Below are 17,794 nucleotides of genomic sequence, written 5' to 3'. Positions count from 1 at the left end.
TCCAGATTTGTTGGCTATCCAACCATTGAGCTTAAAAACAGAGTCACCATGCAGTTCTGGCAGGTCCCTGACAAAGAGAGAAGACTCAAATATGAGAAAGCCTTACACGCACTTAAAGACCGCCTCGCTAGCCGTCAACCCGAAGAATACTTTAACCCGTAAAGCTGTGTCAAGGGACGATGCAGTCGAGGAGGGGGGAATGTTAGCAGCAAGCTAACTCGAATATCATTTTTCAGAGCTTTCATTGTAAAAACACTTATTATTTTGATAAATCGAGAATATTGTAACTCCTACTTTCTAGATTAACATTGTAATTGATGAGCCGGAGTTACAAGCTTCTAGATTGTATCAACCTGTCTTTAGTGGAGCTCCCAGATTATTAGTTTTGACCTCAAAAACCTTGGCTAAGGTTTTGACCTCAAAAACCTTGGCTAAGGTATAAAAGCCAATTTTTGTAAGTTTTTGACAAGTTTTTGGATAATAGAAACACAGCGTGAGCTAACATCGCTCACTTCTCTCTTTCTTGCGCTTCTTACTCCCTTCCTGGCTATCACATTTCAGTGCTGTCTGTTGTGTTGCAACCGCAGGTAACAGCTCTACGCATTGACGTAAGCAATTCATGGTATTTGTAGCTTTTGGCGTCGCTGATCCGCGGCTTAATTTCATCATAAGTAGGAATTTAAGCTTCAAAATCATAAACTAAGTATAGGCGGGGTATTGGGGTATGATTGCTAAGCATTTAGATACATTCTGGGTCGAAAACAACTATGTCAAAAACTCAATACTGTTAATAATCACGATTCTTACACTTGACCTAAAGTGAGATTTGGGACCATAAGCATTTGTGCTTAGGTCTTATAAACATGTCCCAAAAGTTTCATGACGTTTGGATGTCGTTTGATGCTGTAACAGATGTGATTTGTTTGCGGATGAGCGATTAGCTTTTGGTGATTTCAGTCATTTGAGTGTAGATTGAGTTAGATGCGAGTTGTTTGTTGTTTTCCAAGAGATTGACAACCTCTTGTAGCCTCTATGCACTAGTCGAGTCAGCTTCGTCCCATGGATTGACAATTATATTCGTGGTTGCGCTATGTCTACAATAAGATAGGAGTGAGGTTAGACACCCGTCCCGCAAAAGCCATGAATTTCTTCAAAGGCATCCCTGACCTCTCGTGTGCCATGCTATACAAGATTTGTAGAATGCTGCTGACATGTCTTCAAGCTTTTCATGAGCCAGAGCAAGCAGGAGCGCCATGGATGTCATTCTTTGAAGGCAATAAGGGCCTCTACTATCTACGACTTCAGTGGCCAGCCTTCCCAAGAAGCCCTTTACGGATTCTACGCACGATGCATGTTTTTGCCCTCTAGCAATATGTTGGCGTTTGAGGAAGCTTTCTATATAGGTTTCTTCACTTGGCAAACGAAGATATTTGGGCCAGTGATAAGCAACCTCACATCCAGATTTGTCGGCTATTCAATCATTGAGCTTAAAAAAAGAGTCACCATGTAGTTCTTGCAGGTCCCTGACAAAGAGAGAAGACTCAGATTTGAGAAAGCCTTACACGCACTTAAAGACCGCCTCGCTAACCGTCAACCCTAAGACTACTTTAGCCTATGAAGCTGTGTCAAGGGACGATGCAGTCGAGGAGGGGGGAATATTAGCAGCAAGCTGACTCGAATATCATTTTTCGGAGCTTTCATTGTAAAAACACTTATTATTTTGATGAATCGGGAATATTGTAACTCCTACTTTCTAGGTAAACATTGTAATTGATGAGCCGGGGCTACAAGGTTCCAGATTGTATCAACCTGTCTTTAGTAGAGCTCCCAGATTATTAGTTTTGACCACAAAAACCTTGGCTAAGGTATAAAAGCCAATTTCGTAAGTTCTTGACAAGTTTTTGGATAATAGAAACACAGCGTGAGCTAACAGCGCTCGCTTCTCTCCTTCTCGCACTTCTTACTCCCTTCCTAGTTGTCACATTGCAGTGCTGTCTGTTGCGTTGCAACCGCGGGTAACAGCTCTACGCATTCACGTAAGCATTTCATGGTAATCCGTAGCTTTTGACCTCGCCGACCCGCGGCTTAATTTCATCATAAGTAGAAATTTAATCTTCAAAATCATAAACTAAGTATAGGCGGATATTGGGGTATCATTGCTAAGAATTTAGATGCATTCTGGGTCAAAAACAACTAGGTAAAAAACTCACTGCTGTTAATAATCACATTTTTAAACTTGACCTAAAGTGAGATTTGGAACCATAAGCATGTGAACTTAGGTCTTATAAACATGTCCTAGAAGTTTTGTGACGTTTGGATGTCGTTTGATGCTGTAATGGATGTGATTTTTTTTGTCAATGAGCGATTAGATTTTGGTGATTTCAATCATTTGAGTGTAGCTTGAGTTAGATGTGAGTTGTTTTTTGTTTTCCAAGAGGTTGACAACCTCTTGTAGCCTCTATGCACTAGTCGAGTCAGCTTCGTCCCATGGATTGACAATTATATTCGTGGTTCTTGCTATGTCTACAATAAGATACGAGTGAGGTTAGACACCCCTCCCGCAAAAGCCATGAATTTCTTCAAAAGCCTCCCTGACCTCTCAGTGCCATGCTATACAAGATTTGCAGAGTGCTGCTCTTCATGATTTTCAAGAGCCAGAGCAAGAAGGAGCGCCATGGATGTCTTTCCTCGAAGGCAATAAGGGCCTATGCTATCTACGACTTAAGTGGCCAGCCTTCCGAAGAAGTCCTTTACGGCTTCTACGCCAGATGCATGTTTTTGCCCTCTAGCAATATGTTGGCATTTGAGGAAGCTTTCTATATAGGTTTCTTCACTTGGAAAACGAAGATATTTGGGCCACTGATAAGCAACCTCACATCCAGATTTGTTGGCTATTCAGCTATTAAGCTTAAAAACACAGTCACCATGTAGTTCTTGCAGGTTCCTGACAAAGAGAGAAGACTCTGATATGAGAAAGCCTTACACACACTTAAAGACAACCTTGCCAGCTGTCAACCTGAAGAGTACTTCAGTCCATGAAGCTGTGTCAAGGGACGATGCAGTCGAGGAGGGGGGGAATGTTAGTAGCAAGCTAATTGGAATACCATTTTTCGGAGCTTTCATTGTAAAAACACTTATTATTTTGATGAATCGGGAATATTGTAGCTCCTACTTTCTAGATAAACATTATAATTGATGAGCCGAGGCTACAAGCTTTCAGATTGTAACAACATGTCTTTAGCAGAGCTCCTAGATTATTAGTTTTGACCACAAAAACCTTGGCTAAGGTATAAAAGCCAATTTTGGTAAGTTTTTGACAAGTTTTTGGATGATAGAAACACAACGTGAGCTAACGTCGCTCACTTCTCTCCTTCTCGCGCTTCCTACTCCCTTGCTGGTTGTCACATTTCAGTGCCGTCTATTGCGTTGCAACCGCAGATAAGAGCTATACGCATTGACATAAGCATTTCACGATAATCTGTAGCTTTTGATGTCGTCGACCCACGGCTTAATTTCATCATAAGTAGGAATTTAAGCTTCAAAATCATAAACTAAGTAGAGGCGGGGTATTGGGGTATCATTGCTAAGCATTTAGATGCATTGTGGGTTTAAAACAACTAGGTCAAAAACTCACTGCTGTTAATAATCGCGATTTTTACACTTGACCTAAAGTGAGATTTGGGACCATAAGCATGTGTGATTAGGTCTTATAAACATGTCCTAGAAGTTTCGTGATGTTTGGATGTTGTTTGATACTGTAACGGATGTGATTTGTTTACCGTTGAGCGATTAGCTTTTAGTGATTTCAGTCATTTGAGTGTAGTGAGTTAGATGCGAGTTGTTTGTTGTTTTCCAAGAGATTGACAACCTCTTGTAGCCTCTATGCACTAGTCGAATCAGCTTCGTCCCATGGATTGACACTTATATTCGTGGTTCCCACTATGTCTGCAATAAGATAGGAGTGAGGTTAGACACCCGTCCCACAAAAGCCATGAATTTCTTCAAATGCCTCCCTGACCTCTCATGTGCCATGCTATACAAGATTTGCGGAATGTTGCTCACATGTCTTCAAGCTTTTCACGAGCCAGAGCAAGCATGAGCGCCATGGATGTCGTTCCTCAAAGTCAATAAGGGCCTCTGCTATCTACGACTTAAGTGGCCAGCCTTCTGAAGAAGTCCTTTACGATGTCTACACCCGATGCATGTTTTTTCCCTCTAGCAATATGTTGGCGTTTGAAGAAGCTTTCTATACAAGTTTCTTCACTTGGCGGATGAAGATATTTGGGCTAGTGATAAGCAACCTCACATCCAGATTTGTTGGCTATTCAGCCATTGAGCTTAAAAACAGAGTCACCATGCAGTTCTTGCAGGTTCCTGACAAAGAGAGAAGACTCAGATATGATAAAGTCTTACACGCACTTAAAGACCGTCTTGCCAGCCGTCAACCCGAAGACTACTTCAGTCCATTAAGCTGTGTCAAGGGATGACGCAGTCGAGGAGGGGGAGAATGTTAGCAGCAAGCTAACTCGAATATCATTTTTTGGAGCTTTCATTGTAAAAACACTCATTATTTTGATGAATCGAGAATATTATAACTTCTACATAAACATTGTAATTGATGAGCCGGGGCTACAAGCTTCTAGATTGTATCAACCTGTCTTTAGTAGAGCTCCAGATTATTAGTTTTGACCACAAAAACCTTGGCTAAGGTATAAAAGACAATTTTCGTAAGTTTTTGACAAGTTTTTGGATAATAGAAACACAGTGTGAGCTAACGACGCTCACTTCTCTCCTTCTCGCGCTTCCTACTCCCTTGCTGGTTGTCACATTGGAGTGTCGTTTATGGCGTTGCAATCGCAAGTAAGAGCTCTACGGATTGATGTAAGCATTTCACGGTAATCCGTAACTTTTGGCATTGCCGACCCGCGGCTTAATTTTATCATAAGTAGGAATTAAAGCTTCAAAATCATAAACCTCACTGCTGTTAATAATTGCGATTTTTTCACCTGACCTAAAGTGAGATTTGGGACCATAAGCATGCGTGCTTAGATCTTATAAACATGTCTTAGAAGTTTCATGACGTTTGGATATCGTTTGATGCTGTAACGGATGTGATTTGTTTGACGATGTTGTAGCCTATATGCACTAGTCGAGTCAGCTTCGTCCCATGGATTGACAATTATATTCGTGGTTCTTGCTATGTCTGCAATAAGATAGGAGTGAGGTTAGACACCCATCCCACAATCGGGAACTCCTTTCATTGTGCGGACGGATCACCAAAGCCTTAAGTACTTCATGACGCAAACCAAACTCTCCGACAAACGAATGAGGTGGGAAAATTTCCTTCCGCAATTTCATTTTCATATTGCTCACATTGCAGGAAAGCATAATCAAGTAGCCGATGCACTCTCAAGACGGCCGAGAGTGAATGCGGTTTCCATAGCAACTCACAATGATCTATCTTCTATGATAGATCAGTATGCTATTGATCTTGATTTTAGAGATGTGATTTCAGCCCTTGCATTAGGAAAGAAAGAGGTACCATTTACTTTACAAGATGGTTATCTTCTCTATGGCAATAGACTATGTGTTACTAACTCACTATGTGAGAAAGTAATGTATGAATCTCATGCTCCTCCTTATGCAGGGCATAGAGGGATTCAATCTACCCTAAAAGGGATTGAAACATATTTCTATTGGCCTGCCATGAAAGCAAACATACAAGAGTATGTTTCTAAATGTGTGGTATGCCAAAAGACAAAGTTTGATAGAGGGAAGCAACCTAGATTGCTTCAACCTTTGCCAATCCCTAATTCACCATGTGAGAGCATATCCATGGATTTTATCTTTGGATTTCCTAAGTCTATCCATGGCAATACGGGAATATGGACGATAGTAGATAGGTTCAGCAAACAAGCTCATTCTATACTTGTCAAAAATACTATCAAAGCCCATCAAATGGCAACCCTCTTCATATCACAAATCTTTAAGTATCATGGCTTGCCAATGTCCATAGTTTCGGATAGAGATCCTAGAATGACCATTATTTTTTGGAAGGCTCTCTTTGAGAATTTAGGGACAAGGCTAAACTTCTCTTCGGCCTATCACCCGCAAACGGATGGCCAAAGTGAAATAGCTAGCCTAACGATTCTTGATATACTAAAAGCCTATGTAAAGGAAGTAGACCAAAGATCCCAATGGGAGAAGTAGTTACCCTTAGTGGAGTATACCTACAATAATACTGTACATTCCTCCACGAGAAAAGCACCTTTCAAGGTAATTGAGGAAAGATCCAAAAGTCCCCTGCTACTTAAGGTACACGGGAAGATCTTCACTGCAGATGAGTATGGATGAGACCTACAAGAATCATTCCAAAAGATTAAGGATTCTATCTCTATCTCACAGCAAAGGCAAAAGGCTGCTTGCTGATAAGCACATAAGAGCCCAAGCCTTTAAAGAAAATGATTGGGTCTTGCTCAAATTTCCCAAGGCTCGATTAAGGCACACGACGGGCAAGAAGTTTACGGGACACGAAAAGTACTATGCTAAGTTAGCAAAAAGGCACTATGGTCCCTTCCAGATTCTTACACCAATCAATGAGATGGCCTATCAACTCAAGTTGCCCAGTCATTGGCTCACACACAATGCTTTTCATGTGAGCCTAATAAAGCCTTACAAAGGAGAGCCACCTCAAGAACCAACTATGGAAGACCCACCGGAGATTGAGGACCAAGAAGAGGTGTTGCAGCCCGAGTCCATACTCCGACATGAAGACAAGGTATTAAGAGGTGGTAAGATTATCCGATGGTATCTTATTAAGTTTAAGAACTATCCTTTTGAAGATGCTAGATGGATGCAAGGCATACAATTAAAGGATAACCTAAACCTTGTCAATGCTTACAATGCTTCCCTAGAGTAAGAAAATGTACAAATTTTTAAAATGAACAAAGTTTTTGTCTTATAAGACTCTCTTTTTCCTTATTGTGCACAAATGTTAAGTAGTATGCATGCTTAGGATCGAGTTTGCAGAGACGTCGTCTTCCAAACACCAAGTAGAGCTTGTCACTCTACTATGGAAGATTGATAGGACTAATGTGCAGACATGCTTGCCGGCAGCTTAGGCTCTCAAGCACCAAATGGGTTAGTCATCCATTCTGGAACGATGTCGTAGAGTAACATAGGGATTCTCTACCCGCTAGAAAAAGGACTAATGAATATGCTTTATCTTCTCTACCCCATTGTTGAGGACGACTATGATTTCAAGAGAGAGGTAATGTCATAATAACTAATATCTAATTCTCCTAAATGATTTTCTCATGTTAAACTGGTCATTTAATATGGGGAAGTACCAGGGGAGAAAAAGCTAGAATATTGGTTAAGCTGGCAGACCGACCACAGTAGGGATCCCAAGGAGAGAAAATAGGGATCCAAAGGGGGGGCCATCTGCAAAAGAACAATGTGCATTAATGGGCTTCAAATACCCTAAGGTTCAACCCATTAAGACTTCCAAAATGCTAAGGTTCCAAAATTCAATGTAAAGTCCAATGGTCAAACCTTAGGGAAATTGGATGCCTTTGTGGAGACCTAAAAAGCCTTTGCAAATCCCTAGATAGGAGGGGGCGAGCCCTTTTAGTAGGGGATGAGAGAGAAACACACACACACACACACACACACACACACACACACACACACACACATACACACTCACATGCTCCCTTTACACAAATGGAATAGGGGACACATGTTAGCTCCCTAGGCCAGTTGCCCCCAAGATGCATTCAATTCCTATTGGACGGCCATAGAGGTGGACGAATGAGAATTAGGCTAGAGTACATTTGGTTAATTCGTTTTGAAACACTTGATAAAAGAACCAATAGAAATTAACCTCTCTAGAAGAATATTGGATAGTTTCCCAAGGGGTCCAATGAGCATTCAACAGCCCAATGGCTTGCCTGATTCCTTGGCCAGAAGACTAAGGGGTCCAATGAGAGATTAATTGATTTATTTAATTACCTAATCTCTCACAAAAGGCGAAAGGGAGACACATGTCAGAAGGCTAGCCAATATGCTTCTAAGTTCTTATTGGCTAAACCTGGCATGAGCCAATGGGGTGCCAACATGAGTAAAATGCAAGAGGGGTTGACCAAAAGAGAGGGGCCTGATTTTGGCAAGGCACACACACACACACACACACACACACACACACACACACAATATGAGGTGTGAAGCAAAGAAAACTCTCTCTCCTTCTCAAGCTTTAATGGAAAGCTCATCATCTACTCCAAGCTTGTGAGAAGGGAGGCCTACACCAAGAACTCTTGGCTTTGTGATGCAACTCCAACCAAGAGCCAAGATCCAATGCATGCTCATCTCCTCTCCCATGCTAATTACTAAGCTATGCTGAGCTTTTATGAGTGATTATGTGAGAAGGTATACTTCTTTCTCGTAAGAATACTCCTTCTTCCTCTCAATCTACTCTCATACCCCGCTAGCTCTCACCATCTTCGAAGGTGTGTGAGGTCTTGGGTCTGAGACCGTGAGGGAATTGATGTTGTGTTTTATAAGTGTGTGCATGGTGCTTGAAGCTTCTATCTTCATTTAACCAGCAAGTTATTGAAGGAACACAAAGTATTGTATTGTAAAATGTCTCCCTTGATGGGGGGAAACCTATAATACAAAGCCTTTTGGAGGGGGGACCTGCTCCATGAAAATCCCGTCCTCAATTGTTGTCAATAGCTTAATTTCTCTCTCTTTTGAAGTATTGTTCATGCCTATCTAACTAGGTGTTATGCTCTCTCCATCCAAGCAGTCTTGCTATGTTCATTAGGAATTTATTCTAATGAAATGCTCACTATGTTTATTCTATTTTCCGCTACACACAAGTTACTAGGCCATTAAATGCTACATACAAAACACTTGTCCTATAAAATTCATAAGCTAATTGCTTTATTTCTAAAAGAAATGTGCTTCACACTGGTGTTTTAGAATGAAGTGCTTGATACTTACATTCTAGTGTGCATTACATTTGTATTCTAGAATACAAGTCCAAAGAACTTGTATTGTAGAATACAAGTACGAAGTACTTGTCTTCCAAAATACAATTCTAAAGCACTTGTTTTCTCTAAAACAAGTAGCATTCAACTCTATTTAACATATACATGAAACTAGTACTTGTTTTTCAGAACACAAACTACAAACATAATTGAAAAAAGTTTAGTTTCACTTACTTGTTTCCTAGTAAGCATGGCATCTTTGAATTCGTCTTGTCGAGAAGTTGGATATACTTCTTCTATCTTGAAATCCTTGCGTGCAAGTTTGGAAGCATATTTCTTCTCTTTGTCATTCACAAATTGTTTTTCTTTCCCTTTTACAAGGCAATATACAATGTCTTGCAAGGTATTTTCTCTGACATCAACAAGAAGACCTACCACTTTGAAAAGACTTTCATCATTGATGTGACTTTTATCATCAACGACACAAAGAAATGGAGTAAGAGGTTCAACAATTGTTCGATTCTACCCAAAAACACATACTCGATTGACCAAGCATGACCTTCACGCTTCTTGTGTCGTGCATGCTCCCAAAGGACTTGAACATCATGAGCTGATGGTTTTTTTGTTTTTGAGAGGTAGTAAGCATACCTCTAGGGGGAACAATGGCTCTGTCTAAAGGTATCATCGGTAAAGTCTCATCAATACCTTGAGCTTGTTTAAAAAATTGATGAGCAGCTAACAATTGTCGTCAAGGAGCACCACTTCCAAAAGTGGGAGGAGGTGGAAGAAGCTGTCTTCTAGAATCTGCTCTGGCAATTGACACACATACTCTAGGTGCTTGAAAGTGAGGGCTGATGGGAGCAGGTTTACGATGTGAGGGAGTGAGTGAACCTATACGACCTGAACCAATTGGAGCAGATGAAGTGTTGCGGGTTCCATTATTGCATAGCTCCAATGACCAACAAAATTATCAATCCAGAGGGATGAGCTACTCGGCTAGGGCATGGAAACACTCACACGATTAGTGAGCTAATCATGGCAACACAAATGGTGACTCTACAAGGTGAGCTTCTTGGCCTATGGAGGAGCAACAATGATGGGTAATCTCCACATCCACTTCCCTTCACCTCCAATCAACCCAATCACACATACTAACGATTGCAAGACGCACACAACAGTAATCCTATCATGCAGCACACTAATCTCAAGCACACACACACATAGATTTATCGAGCACCACACTCCAATCAAACCTACATGCACACACAAGCAAAAGAGGAAAATCACACAAGATTAGAGAGGGATTAACCACTAATTAGTTATGATCTAGCTAATCTAATCATCATAGCCAATCATAAGAAGCATGAGAGGCATAGTGAAAGAGAATTAAGCATTGATTAGTGTTAATCAAGTTACATGAGCAACAAGAAGCTCAAGGACTCCATAGCCACACACCTCAAGAGCTCTCACAAAAGAGTGCTCTCAACAAATGAGCTTGAGAACCCTAATATTTTTACACACTGCCTTATATACCTAGGGTAAAAATATGCAATGTCCGGGTATCCAAAGCCTTTAGGGCTCCACCACTTACTGAATTTGCAAACTAGGCACACTAACTGACCTATTCTTTACATCTTGGACTCCCATTGAGCCCGTAACACATTAAAATATTACAATGACTTGAAATAAATCAAGAATTTACAATACGTGACCATTTTGGGAAAACATGAAAAATGTGTGACTCCAATCTTTACTGCTTCTTTGTATTAATCTTTGATGTGCATTCGTACATCTTCAGTCTTTAGTAGCTTTTGTTAACTGACGTTGACTCAGTTAACATTCCCCCCTTTTGATATTAGTGCCCGTCCTCGAGCACTGTTGAAAAGTGTCCGTGGAGGCAAGGAAAGGTTTTTGATTGTTTCTTGATGGCCTGATTGTCTTCATTTGTCATTAAATTTGTTGATGAAGTTCAATTTGTTGCAACACCTTCATTGGTCCAAATATGTCTATTGTGAGAGATGATGTTGCATTTGTCCGTTGTAATAGCAGAATGATGAGGCTACTGTTTATTTATGAAAATTATGTACAAGGGAAGTAGAATGATGAGGTTCTAAATTAGGGTCTAATACTTGGATGACCAAAGGGAAAAAACCTAGTGGAAAAAAAGTACCTTTGGGATACGTTCATTATTGGAGTACTTACTAGCATGGGAGATATTAATAAAGTACTCAAGGGATTATTTGCTGATAGATATGTAATTAAATGGCAACAAATATGAGAGGGTAGCATGATGGAACATTGGTTTGCCTATTGTAATCCACTCAAGGTACATAGGTGGAAGCAAAAAAGAGTGTCTAATGCATATGTCCAATGGTGGGACATCCTATATGTGCATACACAAAAATGCATGGGAAACAATATGCTGTTCAAGAAAGATTTTGAGGGATTCTTCAGAAAGATGGTGTAGCTATAAAAGCATATGGCATGGCTGTGCAAGCTGACACCCCTTTAAGAATGGTTTTCGTTGACGAGGATATGTGCTCTCATCTTACTGTGCACTGTGCGTGAGTGTTGGACTCTACGACACTCCACCAGTTGTAAGTTAATAGACTTTGACTATTATGCTTATCTCATCCAGCATGAGCGACATGACATAAATATGCTCAACTCTTCCAGCTTGAGCGTAAGCCTAATAACTATGACTCTTAGCACAAAGTTTAATATGACTCGAAGCTTTGGGACTAATGCTTTGCTCATTTTATGGCTCAACAGCCCGACTCTGACTATGCCAAAGAGTGTTTTTTGCACCCTGGAGACTTGAACTTTTACATTCTTGTGCTTATTACAAACATTTCTTCAGGTAAAAGTACGCTTGGATCCTCAAAAAGAGGATTAGTGAAGGACCAAGTTGGCATTGAAGGTTTCTTTTGCCATACCTATTTTATCATCTTTGAATCTACATTCGCGTTGGTTGGGTTGTCTTTCTTTGACTGTGAAGACTCCATTATCTGTTTAATTCTCTAATTAGGTCTGTTGATAGGAGTCTTTGATGTTGTTGTAGGCCTCGGTTCACTGTCGACATTTGGCTTTTGACTAGGAGCATTGGAAGACTTAGTAATCCAAATCTTTTGATGCTGTTTGTATCTCTTTTGTTGACTTTGTTTTGCTCTAGGTCTTGCTGAGCTCTTGAGATCTTCATGCAGGTCTGGTGTAGTTGTAGCTGGCTTGTGGTTGACTGGTAGCCAAATCTTTGTATACCCTGTTAGAATTCTTGTCTAAGAGAAAGATTCTTTGAGATCCGTCTCTGTTCTGTATCCTCCTGAGAGTTGTGGTAGACTTTAGCATCTTTCAATGTTGTTCTGTTGTATACCTGCTTCTTAGGTATCCTAGGATATTGTCGTAGTTGATACCTTGTGGGCATTCTTTCTTGGGAGGGACTTGACGTTACTTCATATGCCCTAACTTGCGGTTTTGGTACCCATATCTGTCTGTTACCTCCATAGTACTCCTGTTTTTTTAAGCTCCATTGTGATGCTATCCATCCCATGTGTTTGTCTTTTTGTGTTGATTTCGTGTCTTTAATCCAAATTGGATCACTGACTTTGACTAAACGGCTCGGAACAAACATTTGCTCGACTTTCCTTTGCTTTCTTGAGTACTTTGGCTGAAATATCTTTGATTTGTTGGGTGGCTCCTTAGAGGTTTTAGTTAGGTGGGTGGTGCTCAATAAACCATGGTTTCTTATGTTAAAGTGATATTTTTTGCATACACCTTTGATGCAAGGTTGCTTTTTGAAAATGTGTTTGATGCTTGCAAGCCCCTTACCGACTGTCCATGATCATTGAAGCTAGTGATGGTGTAGCTAGTGATGGTGTTGGCCCGTTTCCTGCATCAAGATCTGGTACTCGAGCTTGCTATTACATGTGAGTCGCTCCTGCTTACTAGATGGGTGGTGTGCTTATATTGTGGGCTACAAAGGAACCAATAGATGTCCATATTGATTTGTCCCACACTTTTGGACATTTCACTGCATCCTCTACCATCCACAATACAATACATAATCATAAGGGCATGCACGGATGAATTCCTAATTAAGCCCAATTGTAAACAAAACTTTCTTGGAACCCTCCTTGATGTAGGTATATTGTTTCCAACAAGAAATAGTTTGTGTAACAGGTTAAACAATGTACAAACACTTGTATATGACCATCCATACACACTTTGTAAGTCCATGAGAGCTAGCAATGCATGTAATTTGAAAACTTTGACCCCCAAATATAGCATCTCATTGCATGTGGTGTTAGTCTTCTCCTCTCATGCAATCGTTTGAGCTTTCATTGGTAATTCATCATTCTGTTATTGTTGAAGTACCTCACCAACACTACTAGCAGCTCTTCAGATTATCGAGGCAATAGAGTGACGCTTTTTGGAAAATTTTCCAACATTGATACTACCGTCAATATTTGTGTCGGTACGTGTGTTTCAAATATCGATTGTGATATGCGAATGCCCTTTGAGGGCAAAACAAAATTCAAACTAATGAGCTCGCTACAAGAAATCCGTTCACCTTTTCCATATTTGCTCCACGTAAGCTTTGCCTCTGTTCATACACCATCATTCTCTCTCTCTCTCTCTCTCTCTCTCTCTCTCACACACACACACACACACACACACACACACACACACACACACACACACACACACACACACACACACACACACACACACACACACACACACACACACACAATTCCTTTCAAAGTGGGCGCCTGTCGAATGGGTGCCACATCTACTATGATCGACGCCCATGTGTGACACAAGCCTTAGTTTGTGTGTGTGTGTGTGTGTGTGTGTGTTCAAAACTCATTATAAAGATCTTCAAGGTCTCTTGAGATTGTTCCTACAAACTTAAAAGTGCTTTCTCTTTGTTTTAGCAGGAGAAAAATAACATAGAGACGTGGACCCCATTTTCCACCAGGAGATTGATCGAAAAAAAGATGCTCAATGTCACAAATTGCTAACGTGCCAAGCCATTAAAGACAAAAAAGGTTAGGGCTCCCCGAGCATAACCCTAGCCAATCTGCAGATCCCAATCGAGGGGCCTAAAACCCTTAGAGAAGCAAAAGAAGAAGAAAAAGAAGTTCCCACCAACTTCCAAAGCCTGGTCGAGTGTCCCATTTATTAAAGAAAGAGTTCTGATTAGAATCCTAACCCCAACAACTTATGGTACCCGTTTGATGGGTCCTAACGTAAAGGGCACACATACACTCACAAAATCAACCTTGCATCAAAATTGATGACATGGTAGCTATAGATTCGTATTTGCAAATGGCATGTATTCTCACACAAACAAGAATCATTCTCAAACTATACCATCACCACATATTTGATATGCATGCAATACCTTTTAAGTGGTTTACACTATTTGAGAGACTTTGGGAAGCTCATGGTAAGGCCACCACAAATGATATTTATAGAGATTCTACACAAAGAACATACAAATTCTCCCATTTGCACCATTGAGAGTACACATACAAATACGAATGTTATCATTGAACCACATGTGCATGAGATGACCATAGCACCTTACATGGCATTCATGCACATCAAAAGTGTGAAGCACAATCGCAAACACCATGTCAAAGTGAACCTAAGCCTCTAGTAGAGGCTAATATAATCTATCTCTCTCTCTCTCTCTCTCTCTCTCTCTCTCCAAGGAAGGAGGTGAGATACCAAGCTGCAGAAATAGGCCAAGAAATGAGCAAGTATCAAATGAATGAGCAAGAATACTTAAAGTGTTAGCTGGTCACTGCTAGAGAGGAGAACAAGAAGCTCAAGGATGCTACAAAGGTATGTGCACCTACATAGGGAGTGCTTAGCCTTGGTCTCGGAACGTAAGGAGACGAACATAAAATTGAAGGAAAATCAAGAAGAAGGAAAAAGGTTTAAGGAGCACATGATGAGGAATAAATCAAGGACTACATCAAAACATTAGAAAAACATTTCGAACATGTCCCACAAATCCTCAGGTACAACAAAACCCTCATGAGCTGCGCCACTATTGATGATATGGCTATGGAACAAGAAGAGAAGTGGTTGTCAAAACTAAGGGATGAAGCACTAACTAAGCTTTCGGAGGACCATGCTAGCTTGAAACTCATGCTAGGCACACAAAGGAAAACATGAGGCTTCAAGAAGAAAATAGGGATCTGATAAACAAACTGTAGGACACATATGGGAAAGCAGAATTGGTGCTTGCATTCAACAAACAAAGTACACCCACTGAGATAGGCAAAGAAGCCCCCAGGGGAGCTAATTGTGGAAAACAAAAGGCTACATATGAATTGCAAAGTTCTTTAAAGTAGGCCACATATGCCAATTCTTTAAGAATTGCATCCCATGTGCTTTACAATGAACTCATCAAACTCAATAAGCCGTTGCCCCAATTCTTCAAGGAGGCTCATCAATTGGTGAATAAAACTTGGGAGGAGCCATTACCACAGGAAACTCATGTGCAGGGAAGTTACATGCCATAGCTCTTGATGGAACCATATGCTGAGAGGTTACATTGGCGGTCGAAGGTGGCTGTAATTTCCTGCGGATTGGCATGTGGTAAGAACGAGCAAGACCCACTGAAGACGGGTCTCATTACCTCATAGCATTAAAGTCTCACATCAATCTCTCTCATCCCTCTCTCAGCTCACAACTCGTGTAAAGGAGTAAGGGTGGTTTCACAAGCGGGCGAATGCTTGCCCATGAGGCAAAAAGACATTGGACACCTGTTCGCGAACCCTTTCACATCAAGGGTGGCTCCACAAATGGGCACCATCCATCCTGGCGCTTCATGCCAATGGAGGGGCCCAAAAAGTACCCTACCCGGTTGATGGACATTCGAGCATCCACAAACAGTGGACATAACTGCTTTTTCGTGGACTCACTACGTGAGAAGCTATTGGCTCAGCTCGTACGACCTTGGGTGCGCGATCATGTGGTGTTGAGATCAAATCTCCCGCCTGAAACTTTTGTTGAAAAGCTGCCATGGCAGTCGCGCCCATGCTTTTGGGGGACGGGGGCCACATCTCTATTTGACACCCTCATTTTTTAGAGGGGATCTACAGTCCTAGATCATTGTTGATCGTGGGCCGTCGATTTAATGAGAGGAGAAAATAAATTGGGTAGGATTCGACCTCACAACCTCCCCGTCCCAAGACCAATGAGTTACCACTACGCTATTACACGCGTTTTGATAAGCATGTAAAACGGTAGCATCATATTGCGTAGATTTGGCCTGCCGCGATCTTAGTTCACATCAAGTTTACTCCGGGTTCACATCAAGTTTACACCACAATACTATAGTTCATAGACTTTGCAAAGTTCACATTTAGTTTACATGCAAGTTCACAACTAGTTCACATTTGTCCGAGTTTACATCTAGTTACTTGGTGAGCCAAAGGCACTTTTCTCTCTATCTGATTGTAGAAGCCACCACGTGGCAGAGCTTCAAATTAAATTTAAAAAACAAGGCCGTGAAAAGATGTTAATAAAAAATAAAAGCAGCATCACATCACAAAACAAAAGCAGGTTTGCAGAGGCAACAGTTCGAGAGCAATTCGAAGGTTCAATTTGAAGACAGAGGTTCAGAGAGGCGTAGCAGTTCACAGATGGATCCAAGTAGGCGCGCTCCTAGACTCTCAGAGAGCACCCACCTACCTACACGACCTGCCATAACCCTGCGCGAGCCTCTTGTTGTGCCGCGTCTGTACCCTGCGCATATTCAGCATGTCCCCCATCTGTTGACGGCCCTTGGCACCTTCCAACCGCTCGCTCAGAAATTGCAAATTGTGCACTCACTGCGCTGCTCGGTGGTGCTTAACCGCAGCCATGCTGAAGCCTCGCCCTGTTGTTGCAGTAGATTGCTCGATTAAATTGTACTTGTTGCTGCGTGCACGGTTTGCAAAGGCAACAGTTTGGAGGTTTCTTTGAAGGTTTGTCTTTGCCTGTGTGTGTGTGTGTGAGAGAGAGAGAGAGTGTGTGTGTGTGTGTGTGTGTGTGTGTGTGTGAGAGAGAGAGAGAGAGAGAGAGAGAGAGAGAGAGAGAGAGAGAGAGAGAGAGAGAGAGAGAGAGAGAGAGAGAGAGAGAGAGAGAGAGAGAGAGAGAAAGACTAACCCTTCACTGAACGGCAATGGCGATTCAAACTCCGCCCAAAGATGCCACAGCTGCTGACGACCCTAAGCTGTATCTTTTTGAAGATGATGACGAGTTTGAAGAGTTCGAGAACGAAGAGTGGGATGATGAAGGGGAGGGAAAAGATGCTTTACAACAATGGGAGGATGATTGGGATGACGATGATATTTCTCACAGCAGTTGCGAAAGGAGCTCGCAAAATGATCTGATAGCTACTTCAATGTTAGCTCTTTTTTTTGATGGAAGGATTGAGTTTATTGAATAGGATCATATAGTATCTTGAAGCATCTATGCGTTGTAAGTAAAATCTCATTGGCCTGATGAAAGCAAAACTGCAAGTATGTATGGTTGATTACTTATTGTAGTGGCTGCTTACTTTTTACATGTTTTATGTGCCAAATTAAAGATATGAGAGAGAGAGAGAGAGAGAGAGAGAGAGAGAGAGAGAGAGAACATGACCACGCACACACCTTCCATGTCTAAGCTCCATGTTGCCCTCCCACACAAAGACAAGCCTAATGACTAAGATAACCTCATGAAGACTCTCCTAAGTCTCGTCTCATGACGTAATTGAAGGCCACTGCTTTTTGAGATAGAGAGCTAGCCATCGCCACAAC

General features: G+C 41.3%; 1 protein-coding gene across 1 annotated transcript; it reads left to right on the top strand.

Annotated features, from left to right (window-relative positions):
* The first annotated feature begins 17,175 nt into the window (after positions 1-17,175).
* On the top strand, positions 17,176-17,442 carry LOC147432642 (uncharacterized). The gene has a single exon (XM_086491620.1). It carries the CDS (start codon positions 17,176-17,178, stop codon positions 17,440-17,442), a length of 267 nt encoding a protein of 88 aa, XP_086347746.1.
* The last annotated feature ends 352 nt before the right edge of the window (positions 17,443-17,794 follow it).

The sequence above is a fragment of the Adiantum capillus-veneris genome, chromosome 20 (genome assembly GCF_014529385.1).
Source record: "Adiantum capillus-veneris isolate H3 chromosome 20, ASM1452938v2, whole genome shotgun sequence".
NCBI classification, from domain to species: Eukaryota; Viridiplantae; Streptophyta; class Polypodiopsida; order Polypodiales; family Pteridaceae; genus Adiantum; species Adiantum capillus-veneris.
The sequence above is the reverse complement of the archived record's forward strand: the minus strand, read 5'-3'. Positions and strand labels throughout refer to the sequence as shown.